The following is a 24,907-nucleotide window of genomic DNA, read 5'->3' as shown; positions in this document are numbered from 1 at the left end:
TACTGATTGAAACAGGCAGGCAGACTGAGAGAATGCATTTCCACAGAGCACCTCACAGCCGATTCCTTTGACATGTTCTGCTTGCGGTGTAGGAGGTCTGACACCCTTGTAGTGGATGTCTCCGCCTTATAAGATTCTACCCACTGGATCGTGCTAAGAGTTGAATTGTCAGTGATTAGTGTTGCTGGTTGGGAGGTTAACATTGGGGAATCTCCCCCCCCTCCCCCCACCCCACATAGTGGATGAGGCAGTTTAACCTGACATCCAGGAACTGTTATTTCGCATGATGTGACATTCCTACAGTGTGACTCTCCCTCAGTGCTACCCCTCCCACAGTGTGACTCTCCCTCAGTACCACACCTCTACTTGTGGCTCTGCCTTAATAATCTCCAGCCCTTGGTAATCTCCTCCCTTTAGTAATCTCTTTTCCTCAGTTCTCCCTCTCACAGTTTAAGCTGAGGGAGTTCTCCTTCCCTCAGTATTCCCCCTCATTCATTCCCCTCTGTTCTTCCTGCCCCTTCATACGGAACTGAGTCTAGACCAGGCATGGGCAAACTACGGCCCGTGGGCCATATGTGGCCCGTTAAGCTTTTTAATCCTGCCCGCAGAACTTGATGAAATTATATTAATAAACCTTGTTAATGTTTTTTCCCGGCAATTCTGGCGTTTTCCCAATAGATGACACACTCTATATACATTGACCTTTGTTGAGGTGCAGCTTATTACTCCACATTTGCGCTTTACTTTATGACCTTGTGGCGACCCATTTCCTGGCACATCCGAACTGGCTCACAATTAGCCAGCGTTCCGGCTAAGAGAGATAGCCTGCGGGGATTTGCGAGCACAGAGCTCCGCATACCGGCGCGCTCTCCCTGCTTTGTCATTGTGCGGGTCGTTGTTGAGTTTTGGCACAGGGGACAATTGAATAAGAAGGAGCAGGACAAGTAGACCTGCATCTCCTACCGTTTTTGAAATAAAGACAGTCAGGAGGAGAGTGATAATGATAATATCTTGAAGGATAACAGAATTTTCAGTGCTTTAAAATAATAACTGTTACTATTAAAAAAAGCTGTATTTTATTCATTTAATTTTCAGTCTCTTAAAAGTCATTTCAATAAATAGCTAAATACCATGGGAATTCAAAGACAGATATTTTGTTGTAATGCATTTGTTAATTTTTGATTGAAATTAAAGCACATGTTTTCTACATATCCCATGATATTTTATTTTCTCTTATGAGGTGTATTACCAAAACACTCTGACCATCTGCTCCTGGTCCGGACCCCCTGTCAAATTTTAGAACCCTTTGTCGCCCTCAAGTCAAAAAGTTTGGCCACCCCTGGTCTAGACTGAGGGCACCAGCCTCTGACTCCGAGGAGTGTGTAACTCAACCCTGGCTAACACTTCAATTTTTAATATTTAAGGTCTGCATGCAGTTTATCTTTTAAAATCACACACTAAAGAAGTTTTTTTTTAAAATGTATAGACGACCAAATGAGACTTTAACCATGCAATCAGAGAGGTGCCTAGTGGGCTGTTGCTATGGTGTCGGAGGCTGGGTGTGTCCTGCTGTCCAGAATGTGTGTCTGCACCAGATGATTAACTCCCTCTTGGTGAATAGAGGCCTTGTCTGCGGGGCTGATCTCCAGCTCCTCAACTGTGTAGGACTTTACAACTGGGGTTTTTGATTTTTATTGCTTATTTACTATTATTATTATTTTCTATTTGCATTTGCGCACTTTGTTGTCTTTTCTGCATTGGTTGTTTGTCCGTCTCTCTCTGGCGCAGTTTTGTATTGATTATCAGAATCAGGTTTAATATCACTGGTGTATGTTGCGAAATTTGTTTTGCAGCAGTACAAAATAATATATTACAATACATAATAATAAAAACTATAACTTACAATAAGAAATATAAAAAAAGAAAATTATTAGTAATGCAAGAAGAGGTAAAAATTTCCGATGTAATGATTGTGGGCTCATCGACCATTCAGAAATCTTTATATCTATTTCTGTTTTATTTACTATTACTGACCTCAAAAAGACAAATCCCTGGGAAGTTTATAGTGACATATACCATATGTACTTTGATAATAAAATAGAACTTTGAGCCTGTTTCTCACTGTCCAGCCCCACTTACTGCACTCAGCTGCACACAGCTGCTTCCTTCCCCAGCAGCAGGGCCTGCGAGGAAGCTGCTCTTTGCAAACCTAGCCCACAGTAACTACCCGATGTTTTATTTTCTGAGGACCCTCATGTGTTACAATTGGGTGGTAGTGGTGCTGAGTCACAGACTGTGCATTCAAGCTTTTCCCCAGAGAGTTTGGCACTGCAGCCCAGTGCTGAGGAAGTAGTCCCACTGTGGGAGGGGTGATATGGACTCCTGAACTACGGGAGGGGCAGTGGCAAGGGAGCAGCACAGGCATGGAGGAGGGGGGGTGTTAAACTGTTGGAGGATAGATTTGAGCAAAGGTCAAACTGTCAGGGGGGCTAGACAGAGGGCCACACACTGGGAATGGTGGTACTGAGGGAGGGTCACACTGTGGGAGGGGTGGCACTGAGGGAGGGTCACACTGAGAATGTTGGTACTGAGGGAGGGTCACACTGTGGAAGGGTTGGCACTGAGGGAGGGTCACACTGGGAATGGTGGTACTGAGGGAGGGTCACTCTGGGAATGGTGGCACTGAGGGAGGGTCACACTGGGATGGGTGGCACTGAGGGAGGGCCACACTGGGATGGGTGGCACTGAGGGAGGGTCACACTGGGAATGGTGGTACTGAGGGAGGGTGGCACTGGGAGGGGTGGTACTGAGGGAGGGTCACACTGTGGGAGGGGTGGCACTGAGGGAAGGTCACACAGAATGGTGGTACTGAGGGAGGGTCACACTGTGGGAGGGGTGGCACTGAGGGAGGGTCACACTGGGAATGGTGGTACTGAGGGAGGGTCACACTGGGATGGGTGGCACTGAGGGAGGGTCACACTGGGAATGGTGGTACTGAGGGAGGGTCACACTGTGGGAGGGATGGTACTGAGGGAGGGTCACACTGTGGGAGGATGGTACTGAATGTGAGTGAGCCGTCTCGCGGGGTTCCGTGCCCTTCCGTGACGCTCCAGAGCATTTCCTTTACAGGCTGCTCTTGTACACCTTTCACTTTGTTGTCGACTGGACTCATCTTGGCGGTTTGTGTTGGAGGTCCCCAGTGGAAATCTCTTTATACAGGGGTCCTTCCTCTGTATATTGGGGACCTGGGGTGGAAGGTGTTGCATCTGGCAGTACCATGCAACAGGTTCTTGAACAGGTTCACTGACCCTCCATCCACCTGTCCATTCTGTGGGCGGGAGAAGTCAGTGTACCCTGCTTACATGGAATGTGAGAGGTTGCAGCCCCTGTACTGAGTTTCCGAAGGGGCTGCTGCTTATCATCTGGCTGCATTTTAGCACTATGCTCCTCATATACAGGCTGTCAGTTCAGAAGGGGACGGGTCGTGAAGAGGATCTCCTGGTGGGCTTGCTCCTAGGCTTGGCCAAGATGGCATTCATAGGTTGAGGCGAAAGTGGAGGGCTCTGCCCGGGTCGACTGCCTGCCCCTTTTCTGAGGATGAATTCCTGCCAGGCTGCCCTTGGTGAGGGAGCATACTGTCACAACGGGTACACTGGGGGATTTCTGGGAGTGGTGGGCCCCCTGGGGAATTGACTGTTTTATAGACGGTAATAATCATATTTTAATTTGAATTTATTCACTGTCTTGTAAATACTGAATGTTTGTACTTTCTGTATTTGTTGTGTAAAGGAACTTTTATAGTTTTGTTTAAAAAAGGGAGGGTCACACTGTGGGAGGGGGCGATATGAGGGTACATGAACTATTGAGAGAGCAGTACAGATGGAAGTGCAGGCTGAGCGAGCTCTGTGCCGAGGCAGCAGGGCTCTTTGTCATGAATCACTGAGTCATGGCTGAAAGAAGGTCATAGTTGGAGAGTTTAACTTCGAAAGGACAAGCAGGAAGGCTTAGGCAATGGTGTGGCTGTATTGGTAAGAAATGGAATTACATCTTTATAAAGGGGTCACACAGGGTCAGAGAATGAATAATCGTTGTGGGTGGAGTTAAGAAACTGTAAGGGTAAAAAAAACATTATGGGAATCATATATAGACCAAAGAGTAGCCAAAATGTGGGGTTGAGATTGCAAAGGGAGCTGGAAAGGCCACGTAATAAGGGCAATGTCACAATTGTAATGGGGGATATCAATATGCAAGGGGATTGGGAAAATCAGATTGGTGTTGGATTGCAAGAGAGGGAATTTCTTGAATGCCTACGAGATGGCTTTTTAGAGCAGCTTGTGCTTGAGCATACTAGGGGAAAGACTATATTAGATTGGGTGTTGTGTAATAACCTAGATTTTATTAATCTGCATAACATAAATGAACCCTTAGGAGCCAGTGATCATAATATGATTGAATTCATACTGCAATTTGTGAAAAAGGAGTTTGCCCAGGTGGATTGGAGGGGGATACTGACTGGGATGACAGCAAAACAGAGGTGGCTAAAGTTAATGGGAATAGTTCACAGGGCGCAGGGTAGATATATCCCACAGAAGAATAAATTCCCAAGCAGCAGGGCTAGACAACCATGGCTGACAATGAAAGTTAAGGACTGCATAAAAGCCAACAAAAGGGTATATAAGTTAACAAAAGTGACTGGGAAGTTTGATAATTGGGAAGCTTTTAAAATCCAACAAAAGTCAACTAAAAAGGCAATAAGAAGGGAAAAGATGAAAAAGAACCATATGAGGGCAAACTAGCCAATAATATAAAGCAGTATACTAAACGTTTTCTCAGCTATATAAAGAATAAAAAGGGAGGTGAGAGTTGATGTTGGACCACGGGAAAGAGTTGCTGGTGAGGTAGTAATGGGGACAAAGAAATGGCAGATGAGCTTAAGAAGTGCTTTGCTTTAGTCTTCACTGTGGATGACACTAGCAGTGTGCCACAAGTCCGTGAGTATTGGAGCAGGAGTGGGTGCCATTGCTATTACAAAGGAAGAAGTGCTAGGCAAGCTGAAAGGTCTTAAGGTGGATAAGTCATCTGGACCAGAAGGACTACTTCCCAGAGTCCTGAAATAATTTACTGAAGAGATAACAGATGCATTGGTCTTGATCTTTTGATAATCACTTGATTCTGGCATCATCCTGGAGGACTGGAAAATTGCAAATGTCATTCCACTCTAAGAAGGGAGGAAGACAAAAGAATGGAAATTATAGGCCAGTTGTCCTAACCTCAGTGGTTGGGAAGGTGTTGGAGTACTTTATTAAGGGCGAGTTTTCAGGGTACTTAGAGACTAATGATAAAATAAGTCAAAGTCAGCATAGTTTCTGTAAATAGAAATTTTGCCTAACAAATCTGTTAGAATCCCTTGAGGAAATAACAAGCAGCGTGGACATAGGAGAGGCAGTGGATTTCATTTACTTAAATTTTCAGAAGGCGTTTGGTAAGGTGCCTCACCTGAGGCTACTTAACAAGCTAAAATCCTATGGTGTTACAGGAAACATACTGGCATGGATAGAGGAATGGCTGACAGGTAGGAGGCAGCGAGTGGGACTAAAGGGGGCCTTTTCTGGTTGGTTGCCAGTGACTAATGGTGTTCCTCAGGGGCCAGTATTGGTTGGGACTGCTACTTTTCACATTGTTTGTCAGTGATTTAGATAGTGGAATTGATGACTTTGTGGCAAAGTTTGCAGATGATATGAAGATCGATGGAGGGGTAGGTAGTGCTGAGGAAGCAATGCCATTGCAGCAGGACTTAGACAAATTGGAAGAATGGGCAAAATAGTGGCAGATGGAATACAGTGTTGGGAAATGTATGGTAATACATTTTGGTAAAAGGAACAAATGTGCAGACTGTTATCTAAATGGAGAGAAAATTCAAACGTCAGAGATGCAAAGGGACTTAGAAGTTCTTGTGCAAGACTCCCAGAAGGTTAATTCACAGATTGAGTCTGTGGTAAAGAAGGCATTTATTGTTGTTGGCAACAATAATGTTGTCATTTATTTCAAGGGGAATAGGATATAAAAACAAGATAATGTGGAAGCTTTATAAGACATTAGTCAGGCCGCACTTAGAGTATTGTCAACAGTTTTGGGCCCCTTATCTCAGAAAGGATGTATTATCATTGGAGAGATTCCAGAGGAGGTTCACAAGTGTGATTCCAGGAATGAAGGGGTTAACATATGAAGAACATTTGGCAGCTTTAGACCTGTACTCACTGGAATTTAGAAGAATTCACGGGGATCTGATTGATAACTACCAAATGTTGAAAGAACTAGATAAGGTGGATGTGGAGAGGATGCTTCCTCTGGTGAGGGTTTCCAGAACTAAAGGGCCTAGCCTCAAAATAGAGGGATAACCTTTTAGAACAGGAGGAATTTCTTTAGCCAAAGACTGGTGAATCTATAGAATGCTCTGCCAGAGACTGTGGTTGAGGCCAAGTCCATGGGTATATTCAAAGTGGAAGTTGATAGATTCCTGATTAGTTGGGATCAGGCATCAAGGGATATGTCAAGAAGGCAGATTATCGGGTTGAATGTGATCTGGGTTAGGAGCAGCAGACTTGGGCTCAATGGCCTAATTCTATTCCTATGTCTGATGGTCTTTTGAGCTTGCAGTGGATTGTTACTCTGGTAGGCCATTCTGGAGGGGTGCAGTCTGAGTTGAGGGATCTTTAGCTTAATGGATATCAGAATCAGATTTATTATCACTGACGTTTGTTTTGTGGAAACAGCTCAGTGCATTATGTAAATAATACTATTGAGCCATCAAGAGAAATGGAAAAAAAAAGAGCAAAAAGGCTAAGTAGTGTTCACAAGCTGTTCAGAAACCTGATGGCAGAGGGGAAGAAGTTGTTCTTAAAACTCTACCCCCTCTTCAATTCCCTGCTGCTACCCCTTCTCTCCCCACCACCCGCATCTCCTCCCACAATCCTCTCATCTCTCACTTATTTCCTGCTGCTGTCCTCACTCTCCCACAATCTTCTCACCTCTCTTCCCCTCTCTTCCCCTGTACCCCTCTCATATTTCTTGCTGCTGTACCCAGCTCCCACAATACCTCTCTTCTTTCCTCCCCCTCTCATTCCCTGCCGCTGAACCCCTCTCCCACAATCCTCCCCCTCCCACTTTGCCAAGAGTTAGAGAGGTGTATGTGTGTGTGTCTGTATGTGCATATTTAAACATTCTCAACTGTACTGCCAGGAGATGCCTCTTACCTCAGGCCACAGTGATGCAGGTTTAACCAGAGACCTCTGCACTCACCAGAGTTTTCATTCAACGGTGGAGGCCATTTGGCCCATAATGCTAGTGGTACCCCTTTGAAATGGCACTCCAGTTAGTTCCATTCTTCCTCTCCCTACCAGCTACCTAACCCTCACCACTACTGCTAGTATTCACCCATCTCAGCCTGCAGACTATTCACAAGAGGAACACGGAACAGCAGATGTCTCAAGTCAACACCCCCCACCCAATCTGGACAGAGAAAGAGCTGGGAGGTAACTGGTATTAAAAAGTAAACCCTTTCATAACCCATGAACTCTCCATGTGGTTAAAAACTCACTACATCTCCCCTCTGGACCTTTGCCAGGCATTCTAAAGCCTACACCCTCCCTGCCTTGGAAACAGTTTCCTGTCTGTTACCCTGCCAAAACCCTTCTAACTTTCAATGGCTCCATTATACTTTCCCTGCTTGCAAAACAATACTACCTCCTTCGGTCTCTCTGCAGAGATTAAATCTCTTGCCTGTGCTGCAGTAAATCTTCCCTCAATCCTTGTGTGCATGCTACGGAACTGCTGCCCTGCCAGCGTTCTAAGCTAGCTGTGATTTTCTGTTTCCAGTACTGTGCCTTCACGTGTGGCTTAGGTACTAAGCCTGGTGGAACCATTTCTATGGACAGAAGAAGAGGCAAAATCGGATTACTGGCAGCTTAAAATCAGTTGCCCTAGGCAGATGGGTCTCATCAGCCGTGGTTGGCCGCTCATCTCGAGAAGAAAAATTCTGATCTCAAACATGCACTGTCTTGCAGCTAACCCACTCATGGGGAAGGTTTTGGGAGTAAACCCTGAGGAAAAATCAAGGGCTTGATCCCTAAGGAAGCACTACGCTGAGTTTGACACTGACTGGCAACTCCTATGGTGCCACTGATGCCAAACTGTATTGGTCCCTGCAATTCCTTTGGATTCATTAGTTGCATGCAGAAAGGGAGCCTGCTGCATGGGCAACAGCTTTGCCTCCAGATTGTATGTAAGCATATAAATAGACAGCTGGGATGCAACTTCTGTGGGTGACTTCGGCCTCTCAGCGCTGTATGTGGCTGATCAAAGACTACAATCTCAAGTTTGGACACAGCTTGTGCGTGTGAGCCCTGTATCTACCTTGCTTCTTCCCCACCCTGGGGCTGCTGTACTGGGCACCTCAGGCTGGGCGAGCCCTATTTTGTACAAAGCATGGGCTGGCACTGTGTACTAGTTGTACAAGACTTTGGGGAGGCCACTACTGGAGTACTCTTTATAGTTTTGGGTCACTCTGTTGTAGGAAAGATGTTATTAGGCTGAAAAGAGTGCAGAGATTTGTGAGAATATTGACAGGACTCAAGGGCCTGAAGAGTAAGAATGGACAGGCTGGGACTTTATTCCTTGGACTGTTGGAGACTGAGGGAATTCCTTACTGAAATGTCTAAAATCATGAGGGGCAATGACAGGGTGAATGGAGAGGGAAAGAGAGTCAAATACTTAGGCATAGATGAGGGGACCTTGAGGACAAGCTCCTCACCAGGAGGAGGATCCGTACGTGGAATGAGCTGCCCTAGGGAGGTACAATAACAACGTTTAAAAGACACTTGGATAGGTACGTGGATAAGAAAGGTTTAGAGGGATATGGGCCTGTTTCAGATGCATGGGACAGTTTCATACTATATGAATGGCTTATGGCCAGAGGCAAGGGTTGGATCATGGGCTGCAGGGGAGGGGTTGCAGTCTGGTCTTTCAGAAAGCAACAATATGTTGAGCCTCTGAAGGGACTGTGTGAGCAAGATGGGGTTAGTAGGAACTGGTGACACAGGAGACTGGAAGAACAAACAAAGGGTCCCGACAAAGGGTTTTGACTGGAATGGTTGACTGTCCAGTACTCTTCACTGCCCAAGCCGTTGAGTTCTTCCAACAGTGTTTGTTGTGGCAGGATGCAGTGACCGCTGGAGCTCATGGCATTGAATTGTCTCATACTGGATGGAGGGGCATGTCTCGCCACAAAAGGGATTATTCAAGAGCAGGAGGATTCACACTGAAGCTGGAATGCCTCAGTTCTCACCCAGTGGGGCTCAGGGACTTGTGAGGGTTCACCCCTCACGTAAGATCCCTCCCTCTGAATGTGTTCATCCCCTCGCCTGTCTCCATCCATTCAGGACACAAGGGTGTTTCCGAAAGATCATCCCCAACTACCCCTCAGGAAGGTGGCCCACAGAGGGAACAGGAGCAGGAAGCCTCCACTGGAGTTCATTGTTGGAAGGCTGGGAACTTTAAGGAGGTAATTTTAGATTCAGAAATGTGCCCTCTCCAATGCCAGTCACATCCATTTGGTGGTCTTGCTGAGCAGTGGCAGAACTGGGCCAGGAAATCCTTTGGAGTGGTGAAAACCTGCCCCCCCCCCCCCCCCCCGTGCTGGGGGAGGAAGCACAGAGGGAGGACATCCGTGGAACTGTCCTTTCATGGTGTCTTGATTTGAATTCACAGATTGATGAACTGCCAGAAGGAGCTGTCAAATCGCCATCGAATAAATACCCCATCTTCTTCTTCGGCACCCACGAGACGTAAGTGATCACCTGTGTGGTTCTCCTACACACCTTCCCCTTCTCCCTCAACTTCTCCCCCTCTCCTTCCCTCCATCACACCACTCTCCCTCGCCCCCTTCCCTTCTCCTTAGACTTCACTCTTCATCCCCTTCTCCGCACTCCTTATCACTCCCTCTCTGCCCAACTTTCCCCCTTCACCCCTCCCCATTCGACTTCTCCCTCCATCCCTTTCTCCCTCGCCATTCCCCTGTATCCCACTCTCCCTGCCATTTGCCTCCCTCCCCCACTCGGTTTGCCTCCCTACTCCCCCGTTTATCTCCCTCACCCCTGTCTGTTCACCTCCCTTCCCTTCCCATTTACCTCACTCCCCCTCTTTGTTCACCTCCCTCCTCCTCCGTCTCCCTACCCCCTCTGTTCGTCTCCATCCCCTCCTCTCTGTTTGCCTTTCCCCTCCTCTTCGTTCACCTCCCTCCCCCCTTCAATGCCACCCTTTTCTTCTCATTCTTACATGTATTCTGCTCTCCACTTCTGCCTCTCTTCCTTCATTTTCTTCCTCCTACCCCCTTGCACATCTCTCCCTCTCTTCCTTCCCTCTGTTCTGAACTTCTCTCCCCCCCCATCTCCTCTCTCCCTCTCAGTATTCAGTTTGGCTGGAGCTGTCAGAATGTTAAACATTTTGCTGAGGATCTCCTTCGATGACCTAATCCCACGGAGACAGCAGCCCCAATTCTCGGTGAAATTGCTACTCTTCCTGTCCCTCCTGCTCTTCACCCTCTACTCGACTCCTCCCCATAGCCCCCTCTTTTCTGCTCTTGTTCCCCTCCTTCTGACTTCCCATTCTAACGTACTCAGCCCTGCAGTGTGAGTGATCTGTCCACTGCCCCTCATGATTCCGTCTGACTGTCCTCTCCCGTAGTGCGTTCCTGGGACCAAAGGACCTGTTCCCCTACGAGGAGACCAAGGAAAAGTTGGGCAAGCCGAACAAACGGAAAGGATTCAGCGAGGGACTGTGGGAAATCGAGCACAATCCAACCGTCAAGAAGTCGGGATACCAGGTGAGTGTTACAGTGGAACTCAGACTTCTGGCTGTTCTGCTCCCTCCTCCCCGGCCGACCCTCCTTCCCCACCGACCCCCCTCCTCCAATTACCCTCCCTCATCACTGACCTGTTTTATTCCCAAAACTACGAAGTTTTTTCACACAAACATACACAAAATATAAACAACTATTTACAAGACAGTAAATGAAGTAAAATTAAGATATGATTATTACTTTCTATAAAACAGTCAATTATCTGGGGAGTCCCACCGTTCTTAGAAATCCCTATCATGACTCCATGCTCTCTCCCCAAGGACGCCTGGACACAAAAATATCCTTGGAAGTGGGGCAGGCAGTCAGCTGAGCAGACTCCTCGACAGCCCGCTGCCTGGACCTGTGAATAGCCATCTTAGCCAGGCCCAGGAGCAAGTCCACCAATAGATCCTGTGTGCGATCCATTTCCTTTCTCCACTAGCTGCCTGTATATCAGGAGCGAGGGGCTGAAATGCAACTAAAGCCCAAGGAGAAGCCCCTTCAGATATTCAAACTGGACTGCAGCCTCCAATATTCCATATAAGTATGGTACCTAACTTCTCCCGGTCACAGAATAAACAGGTGGATGGGATGTCAGTGAACCTGCTTTAAAACCTGTTGCATGGTACTGCCCTATGCAATACCTTCTACCCCAGGTCCCCAATGTACAGGGGAAGGACCCTTGCATTGAGAGATTTCCACTGGGAACCTCCTGCTGCCGGATGGTAACACAGACTGCCATTTCAAGTCCGGTCGGCAGAAGAGGGCAATTAAGTGCTGGATGTCCAAGAGCAGCCTGTAAAAGAACCACCTCAGTGTGCCACAGAAAGGCACAGTGGGTATTTCTGCAAGATGGCTCATGTTACGTGGGGCCTTCTCCCAAGTGGAGCCTTAGGCCGGGTCCGATGAGCAATTCTGGCTGACTACTGGGACCACTCCACACTCCCGAGCTTCCATGATGGGATGGAGACCAGTCCCCCGACCATAGGAGCACCCTGACCTAATGTGACTAAACCCCATACTTGCAACAGTTTGCCATTAGACTTCCATAAAACGCTCCCTGTGCCTCCTCCTTGATGGCTCTGGCAAGAACAGGGTCACAGAAAATGAGCTATCTTCTCCAACAATTCTCGCCGAATCTGTGCTGGATAAGTCATCCTCTGCCAGCAACTTCACAAGTTGCCTGTGCAAACCCCTCCATTTATCCAGAAGGATGAGAGGCACAGTCCAGATCTTGTAACAGCTGGATCCTTAACCTCAAACAAGCACCTCGGGACTCTTCGAGCTCCAGATCCCTCAACGCTTCCTTCTTCCCCATGGTTGGGGATCTGTGACTCCAGGTCTCCAGCCACTTGATCTGTGACACCAGTTTCCTGGGCGACGTCGTGAGCTTTTCCCATGTCCCACCAGAGCCGCAGGGAGGGGAAGCCCCTCTGCTGTCTCCTCCAGGACAGATGAAACAAGATTCAGAATCAACTAGCTGTTGGAATGCCAGAGCACAGACACTGCTGCCTGAGGCAGTGGATTAAGCTCCCCTCACACCAGGTGGCTGTCGGAGAATGGTCGTGTGGAGGCCGTTGAAATGCGAGAGGTGTATGTCCTGGAAAAGTCAAGTTGTGAACCACCTCCTCCCTGGAAAAGGCACGGGAGTCAGGATGATGGTTCCACCAGGTGTCGACCAAATCGAAAGGTCCAGCCAGCTCCCTCAATAGCTGCACTGATGCTCAACTGCTCTGAGGACAAAGTGATCTCTCTCCCCGAGGATACATTTGAAATCACTCTCGAGGACAATGCACTCGCCTCTGTCAGTGGAGTCCAGCAGCACGGCTCTCTGATGAAACTGCCTTGGGCTGGACACGTTAACACCATCCATACACTACTGATGTACCAAGCACACAGCGAGATGCAGCACGTGGCCTGGCTTGCGCTCATTTACTCTCGGTGTCTCCAGCTGGAAGTTTCGGGCCAACAATATCACCACCCTGCTCAAAATGGAGCTGATGTGACTCATGTGGACCCTCCTTCACCCATCCAGGAGCAAAATGGACGCATGCTTCCATCATTCCACTCTACCTGAGGACAAATCATCCTCCTTAAACAAACCCTGTTCATCAGGGGTACCCGTCAAACCGGAGGGTACAAGCTCAGGGGATGCAGTCCCGGCAGAGAGTGAGTCTCTTTCGGCAGATGGTCCGGGTGTTGGGACCATCCTCTTGCAACGGGTAGAGGCCCTGCTGTGGCCTTCTGTACCGCCACAGTGGAGTTAGCGGCCTGGCATCGGAGGCAATTCTTACGAATATGCTCAAACTCCTTGACACCGCAGATGCTCCAGCCCAGCAGATCCAGTAGCCCTCCCTTCTGTGCCACTCATGAAATTACCCCTCAGAATCCTTGGGCATTCCAATTCCATGAATACCTCAGATGCCCAAAACGATGCCCCTTGACTTGTGCAGTATTCATGTGACCGGTGACCTCACCTCACTCAAAGAACGCAGGTGACGGAGGAGGTCTATTCCTTGGAGATGAAGGTGTACGTTATAGAAGGTCACCTTCTGTATGGGGCCTGCTGCTCTACTGGCATGAAGACCCCTTCCACATTTATCTCCATATTCGGGGCCAGGGACACATCTCCAGCGGACTGTAGGTAGAAGATGAACTTTTGGTGCATCTTACCAATCCCAATAACATCCTTATCCTCACCCACAGACGCAGCCATGAAAACTAGCTTCTCCGCACTCAGGATATGCAGCAATTATCACATTGCACCACGGCTTTCAGAGCTAACAGTCTGAAAGGTGGTGGATCTACAGGAGATCTTTCACAGAAGCTACAGCTCCTGCATAGGAACTAAGTCTCACCATTTTGGAGCTGCAGCTCGCAATGTTAAAGCCCCTCACAGTCAGAATTCAAACGCTGCTGAACACTTAGCAGTCTTTTGAAGAACAGTTCCAAGAATGGAGAAAGGATAGTAGTTTCTTCCAGGCAGGCAGGGAAGTTTGTGCAATGAAACTGCAGCAATGATCCTTCTGGTATGCAGTTGGGCTGCTCCAATGTTTCTCCGCCCGAGTGATACTCCAAGGACTTGTCACAGAACCCTTTAGCCAGTCATTCTAGCCAAGTACTCCAGGTGGGAGAGGGTTCATTATAGAGGTTAACAGCTGGAGAAATCCATTCCAGCTCCAGTAGAAATTGCAGACATGAACCTTGGCTGGCTGAGAGCAACTGTCACTGCCACGGCCTGAGCACAGACCCAATAAAACTCAGCAAAATACCCTTCCTTTGAGAAGAAAACTACAGCAGTCCTCTACCAAAGATGAGACCCCTCTCACCTACAGCTTCCTCCATCCTCATCACCATTCTCAAGGGTTTATTCCCGAAATAAACTGACTTTTTCCAGATAGCCCGCATCGTCTGTCACACAGTGACCCTCCCTCAGTACCGCTCTTCCATAGTGTGACCTTCCTTCTTTCTTTCTTTTTCAATCTTATTATTAATATCAACAAAATAAAATTGATACATAGATAATGGGATTACAAACAAAAACATTTCAACTGAACATGAAAGAATACATAAGCAATATTTACAGTATAATTGAGTATTCCCAAATCATGGACGATACAAGTAACAAATAAACAAGGCAAACCTAGGTATATCATAATATATATTTAAAAAACAGAACAAAGAAAAAGGAAAAAAAAATCTATGCGAAAAAACTATCTAATAATAAGGAAAAAAAAGAAAAAAGAGAAAAAAAAGGGCTGTTTATAATATCTAACAAAAATACAAAATCATCAGTGTCGTCAACTCTGATCCTCTCAACATATATAAAATCGAAACTGGAAAAACAAATAGGCTTGGAACAGGGTCATATTACATCATATGAAAATATTGAATAAATGGTCATATCTTTTCAAACTTAATAGAAGTATCAAATACAACACTTCTAATTTTTTCTAAATTTAGACATAACATAGTTTGAGAAAACCAATGAAATACGGTAGGAGGATTAATTTCTTTCCAATTCAACAAAATAGATCTTCTAGCCATTAATGTAAGAAATGCAATCATTCGACAAGCAGAAGAGGATAAATGGAGTGAGTCCATCATTAGTAAACCAAAAATTGCAGTAATAGGATGAGGTTGTAAATCAATGTTCAATACCATAGAAATAATATCAAAAATGTCTTTCCAATATTTTTTCAAAAGCGGACACAACCAGAACATTTGAGTTAAAGACGCTATCTCAGAATGACATCTGTCACAGATAGGATTTATATAGGAATAAAAATGTGCCAATTTATCCTTGGACATATGAGCCCTATGCACAACTTTATACTGTATTAATGAATGTTTAGTACATATAGATGATGTATTAACTAATTGAAGAATTTTATCCCAATTCTCAATAGGGATAGTAAGGTTAAGTTCTCTTTCCCAATCATTTTAAATCTTATAGAAGGGCTTTGAATGTATCTTCATAATTATATTGTAAAGTTTTGATATTAGCCCTTTCTCAGAAAGGGCTTCTGAGAAGCCCTTTCTGAGAAGGCTGGGGTCACCGCTCCCAGAAGTTCCCCAATGTGCCCGCCGTGACCATGTGCTCCCTCTCCAAGGACAGCCGGGCACAAATGCAACCTCGGAAAAGGGGCAGGCAGTCAGCCCGTGCAGCGCCCTCCACCTTCTGCCGCCTAAACCCATGAATGGCCATCTTGGCCAGGCCCATGATCAAGCCCCCACCAGGAGATCCTTCTCATGCCTGGCCCCCATCCGACCTGGGGGTCAGTATACGAGGAGTGCAGCACTAAAGTGCAGCCTGAACCTCAGCAGCAGCCCCTTGAGAAAATCGAAAAAGCGGCTGCAACCTCTCACATTCCGTATATGCTCAATACCAACCCTCCTACAACGTGAGTCTCCCTTGGTACCATCCTTCCCACGATGTGCCCCTCGCTTGGGTCCACCCTTCTCATGGAGTGATGCTCTGTGAATCGGGCTGGATTTTTGTTTCAATCTTCGGGGTGGGGCTTGAACCCACAGCTCTGCCTGGGAAGTGTGCCATGTGGATGTTCTGGGCTGCTGGTCACACCCCCCCACCCCACTGTACCCTCTGTTTCCGGGATGTGCTTACCTTTTCTCTCTGTGAACAGGAACCTCCGCCCCACCAGAGCTCATCGGAAGGTGAAGGGGACAGAGAGAAGAAGGAGAGCCAGGAGGGTAGCAGTGATGAGGAGGGGAAGCTGGTGATCGACGAGCCGGCTAAGGACAGGGAGAAAGCCGGATCCAAGCGCAAGCTGGCCACTCCAGCAAAGGTGAGGGCAAGATGGACTTCTACTCTCTGATTTGTTCACCCCTCCCCAGTAAGGAAACTGCACAGCTTGCTCCCTCCGAGGGACAGCGAGAGGGTTTCGAAGCAGGCAGAGGGGGAGCAAGCAATGAGAAGCAAAGATGAGGGTGGTGTGGACTTCACCCATACCTTGACAGTCCACACCTCCCACAGACCCACTGTACGGACACTGCTTAGTTCATTCCCTCCAAGGAGTGTGGCAAGGGGGGAGAGAGAGAGCAGTGGGGCAGAGGAAAAGTGGAGAGTGGGTGAGGAGGGGGACAAGGGTGAGGGGTGTGAAGAGGGAGGATATTGAGAAGGGGAATGAGAAGGAACATGGAGAAGGGGAAGGAGAGTGAAAAGGGGGAGTGAAAGTGGACGATCAAGAAGGGGAGAGAGGGAATGCAGAGGAGGACAAGAAAAGCGGATTGAGGGGGGATTCAAGAAGGGGCAGAGTGGGGAAGTGGTGGTGTGAGTAAGAGAATGGGGAGGAGGGGGAGAGGTACAGTGAGAGTGGTGGGAAAAGGAGTGAAGTAGGGTGCCGAGATTGGGTGAAGGAAGGGATGAGAGCGAGCGGGAGGAAGGATAAGGAGAAGAGGTCGAACTGAGAGGGAGAGAGCTAGCAAGAAGGGAGCAGAGAGGGGGAGTGTAGGGCTGAGAGGGGCTGAAGAGACATATCCATTGCTCAATCATCAGTCTCACTTGCTCCATATTGGCCTTTCAATGCCTCCCATTTCTCTGTGGTCAATATCTTACACACATGCCCCTCATAATTGCCCCTGCCCCAGCACTGCATACACCTCCACTGATGGGACACTATGAGTAGGGCCTGACCTGTTGTGTGGACTCAGTAACACAAGGCGCTGAAAGGTGTTGTGATGTGAGCCTTCAGACAAGTGAGAAGACAACAGAGCAACGTCTGTTTAGCATTGACCACCTGAGCACAGGTAATATTTATTTTAATTAATTTAGAGACACAGTGTGGAATAGGCCCTTCCAACCCAACAAGCTGCATCGCCCAGCGAATGTTTCAGATAGTTCAGTTTAATATCAGAGAATGCCGACAGTGTGCAACTTGAAAATCTTACTCTTCACAGACATCCATGAAACAAAAAACCCATAGAATGAATGATGAAAACATCGGAACCCCAAAGCCCCACCCCCCACCCCATCACATAAGCAGCAACAGAAGTATTGACTCTCCCCGTTCCCCCCACTTGTGCCAGAAGCACCAACTCCCCCCCCCCCCCCCCCCCACCACCACCATCCAAGCAACAGCAAAAGCTCCCGAAGAGACTTTGATCTACAGTCCATCAAACAGCACTTTGTCATCTCGGACAGGCTCTCTCTCACCAGTGAGGGGGAGGGAGAGAGAGAGAGCGAGAGCGAGTTTGCTCTTGCAACCCACCAGTTTAACCCTAGCCTGATCACAATGACCAATTAACCTACTGACTGGTAAATCATTACCGGTGTGACAGGTAGAATGGTCTGTGGGCCAGAGGTGGGACCTAGTTGCTATACAGTGTTGTAGTGAGACTGAGGAAAAACAGGTAGGTGATAAGGCAAAAATGAGTTCAAGTATAATGTGGGGGCAGAATCGAAAAGGGTGATGTATGCAGGACTGCAGATGGTGTATTTGAATGCAGATAGTGTACGGAATATATTTGGGTACACCACACCCAGTTCAGGTGGATGGGTGAGATGAACTGTTGGAGGCTGCTGTCTGGGCTTGGCCAAGGTTAGGGATGGAGTGAATCTGAAAGTGGAGCAGGATTGGGTGAATTCCTGGGTCCACAGCTCCAGGATCTTGCCGGAGGTTGGGTTGCCTCCGTGCCTGGTCAGAGGCTGTGTGCACTCCACACCAGGACAGTGTGGCACCCGGGTGGTTTTGGTCGTGGGTTCTGTGTGGTGCAGTGGGTAGAGCGCCATCTCCCAGCTCCAAAGTCCCGGGTTCAGGTGCTGTCAGTGTGGAGTTTGCACGTTCTCCCTGTGACCGTGTGGGTTTCCCCTAAGTGCTCTGATTCCCTCACAAGCCAGCGATGTGCTGGTTGCTACATTAAATGGTCACTAAAGTTGTCTGTGATGTTACCAAAATAAGTCGAGGAATGTGGGAAATATAGAGGGTTAGTATAAATGATTGGCATGGACTTGATGGGCTGAAGGGCCTGTTTCTGTGCTCAAAGTCTAAGTTGAGTTTATTGTCAGATGAACAAGTATATGTACATGCTGGTACAATGAAAAACCTACTTACAGCGGCATCACGGGCTCAGGGCATCAGATAATAACTATTTATAGAGCACTTTTCATACAGACGATGTAGTTCAAACTGATTTTTGGTTAAACTTGAACTTGTAACACCCTGGTGTATCTCTTTTGCACTCTCAATTGCATGCCCTTCCTGACGTGTGACAACCATACGCCATACTCCAAGTGCAGCCTCTTGTAGGCCTCCCCAACTCTTAAACTCAGTGTCTCAGTCACTGCCACATCCACCTGAACAACAGTCATGGGTAGTAAGTTTGCAATAGTCCTAAAACTTTGTCATTTATTGTATGGGGAGAATTGTGCAATACCACAGGAGATATTTAGAGTTCAATTCCAAAGTCTCATGCAAGTAGTTTGTATGTATGTTCCTCCCCTGAATGTGTAGGTTTTCTTTGGACGTTCGAGTTTCCTCGCAGTCTAAAAGACCTACTGACTAATTGCTTAATTGGTCATTGTCCATTGTACCATGATTAGGCTCAGGTTGCTGGGCGGCATGTTTTGAAGGGCCAGAAGGGCACATTCTGCACTATATCTCTAAATAAATACAGTACAATTTAAAAATAAATGAAAATAAGAAACAAAAAATGTCAGTTAAAAGGGAAGTTAAATAAAAAGGTTTTGAGCTGGCATTTAAAAGTGTCAACTGAGTCTGCACCCTTATAGTTTTAGGGGCATGGTTCAAAAAAAAGCTGACTTATCCTTTGAGGGACATTGCTTAAATGTGAGACCAGTGGAGGAAGACCTGAGAGCGCGAACAGGATTATAAACCAAAAACGATTCCGATGAGCAGCATTCACAAGGAATACAAATTAAACATCAATTATACAGAGTTTTTACCGGAAAGAACAAAACCAGAACAGAATGCGTCCATTTTAGCATGAAATGGTTGTAGTTTTGCTAAACTGTGGTGCTGGTTAGTGCAAGAACCAGATGGTTGACTGGAAGTGACCATTACTGAGACTGGTAGTGTGGGACTTGCGATTCTATAATGCGGAGTTCCAGTTACACAGAGTGCAGTGCAGGCAGACAAATAAGGTACAAGGGCTACAAACTGTGAAACTAACAGGCGGAGAGTTCACCTTTATCATACCATGGCACTGTTCAGTCTGATAACACCAGGTTGGAAGCTGTCCCTGAGCCAGGTGATGATACATGTTCAGAAGCTTTTGCATCTTCTCCCCGATGGGAAGGGGCAGAGAGGAATGTATGTCTGGAGTGGGTGGGGTCTTTTATTATGTTGGCTGATATATCAAAGCAGTGTCTAAGGAGGGGAGGCTGGTTCCTGCAACATGCTGAGCTGTGTCCACGGTACCTCGATGGAGGCAAGAGCAGTCGCCATACCAAGCCATGACGGGATACCATAGCAGTTAGCGTGACACTATTACAGCCTGGAGTGTTGGAGGTCAATTTCAGCATCCTCTGTGAGTTATGTCCCGTGACCGTGTGGGTTTCCTCCCACAGTCCAGAGACGTATTGACTAGTGTGTTAATTGGTCATTGTAAATTGACCCATGATTAGGCTGGGGTTGAATAGGTGGGTTGCTGGGCGGCACAGCGTGAAGGGCTGGAGGAGCCTGTTCCGTGCTGTATCTGTAAATAAGTAAATCCAGATAATGGGAATGTGGGAGGACAGATTGGGAGTAGAGTAAGTGCATGGCCAATACTGGCATAGACTCAATGAGGCAAAGGACCAGTTCCTCACTCTGATGGTTATCGTGATTGAGGAGTATTGCCCCACCTCTGACTGACCTCATCACTTCCTTCCCTCTGCTCAGGTCTCCCCGAAGCGGCCCTGCGATTCCAAGGAGGTGGAGGGGGAGGCAGAAGAAGGGGGTAAGGGGGTGGAGGAGGAGGGCGGCCGCAGCCCCCCAGCCGAGGGAGAGGAGCACGCGGAGGAGGAGAAGGAGAACAAGGGCAGCCTGGCGCCCCTCGAGAAGAAGGAGAGTGAGGTGGCCAATGCCACAGAGCCGCAGAAAGTGCACGAGGGGGTAAGGGAGCCTCCCTCCCCAGTCACCCCAACCCTCCCATCCTTCCATTCCACTCTACTAGTGTGCTGGGAGGGGTGGATTGGGGTTGGGTGGATGGAGAGTTCAAGTGGGGGGACTGGAGCAGATCATCTGCTGTATGTACTGAACCTCTCCCCCACCATACCCCTTCACCCCTCCCCATCTTTGTAACCCTCACCAGTCCCTACACCCCTCCCTATCTCTTTGTCCCCTTCTGGACCCTACACTACTCCCCATCGTTATGACACATCTCTGTGACACCCTCTGGCCCTTATACCCCTCGCTGCCTGTTTGACCTGCACCCCCCCCCCCAACTCCTACATCCCTCCGTCTCGTATGATCCTCTCTAGCCATTACACTCCTCTCTGCTTGTGACTCCAACCAAACCTTATGTCCCTCCCTGTATTTGTGACCCCCCCCCCAGAATCCTACACCACTCCTTGTCTCTGTGATCTCCTCGAGCCCCTGAACATGTCCCTGTCTTTGTAACCCCCACCTACATCCACCCCCCCACCCAGTAACCTTGAACCCCTGCAGCCCTCACTGTGATCTCTGGCTTCAGAAGCTACACCCCTCCCCATCTCTGTGATACCCCCCTTCCCCTCCCTCTGACCACCCCTTCCAGACTCTGCACCCCTTCCTCATCTCTGTGACATCCTCTGACCCCTGTACCCCTCCCCATCTCTGATGCCTCTTCCCTCATAGCCTTCACGTCTCTCCTTGTCTCCCGTCATTTCAGCTCTCGCACACTTCCCACCAGAGAGCTGCTGATCTCTTGAGTTTCCTGCTTTTAGAGTCTCTGATGCTATCGGTCATTTCTCCCCTCCAGCCCAGCCTGACATCTGGCTGCAGAATTGCTGCACACTGTTCCCTTTGTTCTCGAGTGGTGGGTGGTCACAGTCTGATAGACGTTCCTTTGCACAGCTTCAGATTCCACTGGGCGCATTGGTCATTACTGAGAATGTTAACCATGTCTCTTTCTGTCTCTCCCTCCCTCTCTTTCTCTCACCCCATCTACCCCTTCCTCCATAACCCTCTTCCCCTCCCCATCTCCCTCTGCCCTTCCCTCCCACCCCCCTCTTTCCCTCCATGCTCCCTTTCTTCTCTCCCTCCCTCCCTTTCCCCCTCCCATGCCCCTTCCCCGCTCTTCCCAACAGGCTGAGGCTGCTCCTGTTTAAAGCATGAAGCCGATTTGCTGGACCAGGCTTTTTTGCAGACGCTGAACCCTCGGAATCTGGGCCGTTTGTTTTAGATTTCACAGGAACGATTTGTTTGTGCTGATTGTGGCTTTTTACACCCATGTCGAGCTTGAGCTCACTTTTATGGTAATAAAATAAAAATCCTGCTTCACGGTTTGTCATGGTGCATCTGTTGCAATTCTGTCAACAGTTCATTGCTTCCTCTGTAATCTGCAGCTCTGCAGGTCACCCAAGGGGCATCCCCATTGCCAAGCTTGGTGAGGGCAGAAGGACAGAGGGTTTTCAAATGACTAGGGTTCACTCTCAGGGAATGGGGTGAATAAGCCTTCAAACCACAGCTGGAAAGTTCAGGAGGAGTACCATGAACGGGTGCTGGAGGAAGTCAGCGAGCATCTGTGTGGACAGTCAACGATTCAAGCTGAGACTCTTCACCTGAAGCAAATGCCACGATCCCACCTTCCCTGCAGTACTTGAAACATTCCCCTCCAGGTAATGACCAGACCTGATGAAAGGTCTCAACCCGAAACGTCGACTATCCATCCCCCTTTGTAGATGTCACCTGGGTTAATGTATGAGGAGTGTTTGATAGCTCTGGGCCTGTGTTCACAGGAGTTTAGAAGAATGATGGGGGATCTATTTGAAACCTTTCGAATATTGAAAGGGCTGGACAGAGGATGATTCCTATAGTGGGTGAGTCTTGGAACAGTGGGCACAGCCTCAAGGTACAAGAATGTTCCTTTAGAACAGATTAGGAGGAATTTCTTTAGCCAGAGGGTAGTGAAGCTGTGGAATTTATTTCTATAGGTGGCTGTGGAGCTGTCATTGGGTATATTTAAAGTGGAGGTTGATAGGTTCATGTTTAGTTTAGGAGTCTGTCAGGATATGGGGGGAGAATGGGGTTAAGTAGGAAAATAAATCCGGCATGCCAGAATGGTGGAACAGAGTTAATGGGTTGAACGGTGTAATTCTGATAATATGTCTATGGTCTTATGATCTGCTGAGTTCCTCCAGTGCCTTTGCTATGTTACTCCAGATTTACAGCATTTGCAGAATCTCTGGTGTCCCTGACAGCACTTGTGTGTGTGGGAGGGATCTGGTTTGGAGGGGCCTTGTGTTCCACTCTCTGTGCCCAGCCTCAGTTTGAGATGTTAGCAACTTTCCCAAACCCATCTGGATCCCATCCAGCCTGCCTCTTTATCTGGACACGAGCAGAGGTTTTTTTTTACCAATGACAGAGAAATCCTCCAGCTGATGCTGGCCCTTAGCTAATTACCAGCTCTCCTACCACAGAATTTGCAGCTCCCTGCCCTCCCACTCACTGTGGAAGCAAGGCCCAGTCTTCCCATCCTACCTGTGCCCGGTGGCTATTGGAGAAGACATCTTCCCTTTACGTCCTGTCTTGGGGCCAGAAGGTAATCACTCTCATGGCACCTCTGTTTGAACTTTTCCCAGGTTGTCGCACCATCACCGTGCAGATAGCAGACAGGAGAGTAGTCAGCCTTCTGCCCCATGAGTCCCCTGCATTGCTATCCACCATCGTGGCTGGTTTTCAGTGTCAGTCCCCTTCACCAGCTCGTGTTGCTTCATATACCAAAAGTGCAAAGAACTTACTGCCCGTTACACCTGCTGGCGTTTAGGACAGCACTGAAGGTCCTCCATCTCTGTCATAAGCCATTCAGATGTACAAGGATTCTTCAATGCTGTTTCCGTAACAATTTTGTTTGACCAGACAGGGTTGTTAGCCCTGAGCTGAACATCCCCCCTCCCCCCCACAAACCTGGAGGACTGATGGGCCACTCTTAGCCTCGCCTCTACCCTTTGACCTGTTTGGCATGGGTGACCCTCCCAAGAGCCAAAACATGAAGCCCTGACTCCAGCCAACATAGCTCTCTGGGTCATTGAGGCACGTGAGCATCCAAACCACAACAAGGTTGTGGACCTCACTGTGGGAGCTTGCTTTGCCCAAGATTGGCTGCCGGGTTTTCACACATCTGAAGGTGTTTCATGAAGGTGGCATGTTTCAAAGTCGTAAAGGTGCTGCGGTTTAGAAGTCCCCTCTGTTGAGACGACAGATTATTTATTACGTGTAAATCAAAACATACAGTGAAATTCTTAATTTGCATTAACAACCAACAAAATCCATGGATGTGCTGGCAGGCAGCCTACACATTCCAGTGCCAATACAGCATGCCCATGATACATGGCACAACAGCAAAACCTTCCCACCCGCACGCATATGCAGACAGTCCTCCAATTCCAGAGCAACACATGCAAAATGTGAAGAACTCAGTAGGTCAGGCAGCATTTATGGAAATAAATAAACAGTCGATGTTTCAGGCTGACACCCTTTGTCAGGACCTTCCAACTCCAAGCAGGTTTCCAGGCCTCCTGTCCACACAATTTAACCGTCAGACTTTGAGGTGTGAACTTTCAATTTATCTTCAGGCTCTGATCTGCATTAGATTAAAAGGCTGGGACAACATTGTGGATCAAAGGGCCTGTACTGCACTGTACTGTTCAATTAAATGATTCTATGGGATCTCTGGTTCTGTTCAGAGCAGACAGAATGAAAGCAATTCACAGGAGCTCAAGACTGAAGGTTTGTCTGCAGTGAGACATAGGCTCATAAAACACAGAAATGTCATTCGGCCCAACTGTACCACACCATTCAGAAAGGGAGCATTGGACAGATTTTCCTCATGACAGGCATGATGGACAAGATAAAGCAAGCTGGGAGGTAGTGGAGGGAAGGGGAGATCAGAACCAGATTAAATAAAGATGCACTCACATTACTCCAGAGTACTTTACCCACAGCAGCCTAATGCTGAGGAATACATGGGTGAGAGGCAGAAAGGGGGGGGGGGTGCTCCTGGAGAGCAAGGGTGTATCATGTTTAGGGGACAGGGAGGGAGGCAGTGTCAGTATGTTTGGACAGAGAACAAGCTGGTGTCAGTGGGTGGAATGAATGGAGAAGCTTTGGACAAACGGCTGGTGGAATTTTGGGGTTGGAAATGATGAGAAAAAAGTTTCAAAGGTAAATTTAGTGTCAGAGAAATGTAAACAGTATACATTCTGAAATTCTTTTGCTTCGCAACCATCCATTGAAGGAGAGAGAACACTGGATTTTGGACCATCATAGTAACTGTGACATGATGGGGAGCCCAGCGAGGTACCTAGGTGAGCCGCCTTCCTTCATCAGCCGCGTTAAGATCCAATGGGATCAA

The 24,907-nt window shown here is 47.9% G+C and overlaps 1 protein-coding gene across 1 annotated transcript in view; it reads left to right on the top strand.

The window, feature by feature from the left end:
* The window catches only part of LOC132399658 (hepatoma-derived growth factor-like), a 36,284-nt gene extending 14,445 nt beyond the window's left edge, over positions 1-21,839 (top strand). Inside the window, exons 2-6 of the mRNA XM_059980292.1 lie at positions 9,766-9,842; positions 10,741-10,879; positions 16,039-16,200; positions 20,254-20,466; positions 21,642-21,839. Of these exons, the coding sequence (XP_059836275.1) occupies positions 9,766-9,842; positions 10,741-10,879; positions 16,039-16,200; positions 20,254-20,466; positions 21,642-21,662 (612 nt within the window). The 3' untranslated portion in view covers positions 21,663-21,839. The remainder of the gene's footprint in view (positions 1-9,765; positions 9,843-10,740; positions 10,880-16,038; positions 16,201-20,253; positions 20,467-21,641) is intronic.
* The last annotated feature ends 3,068 nt before the right edge of the window (positions 21,840-24,907 follow it).

The sequence above is a fragment of the Hypanus sabinus genome, chromosome 9 (assembly GCF_030144855.1).
Source record: "Hypanus sabinus isolate sHypSab1 chromosome 9, sHypSab1.hap1, whole genome shotgun sequence".
In the NCBI taxonomy this organism is placed as follows: domain Eukaryota; kingdom Metazoa; phylum Chordata; class Chondrichthyes; order Myliobatiformes; family Dasyatidae; genus Hypanus; species Hypanus sabinus.
The sequence above is the reverse complement of the archived record's forward strand: the minus strand, read 5'-3'. Positions and strand labels throughout refer to the sequence as shown.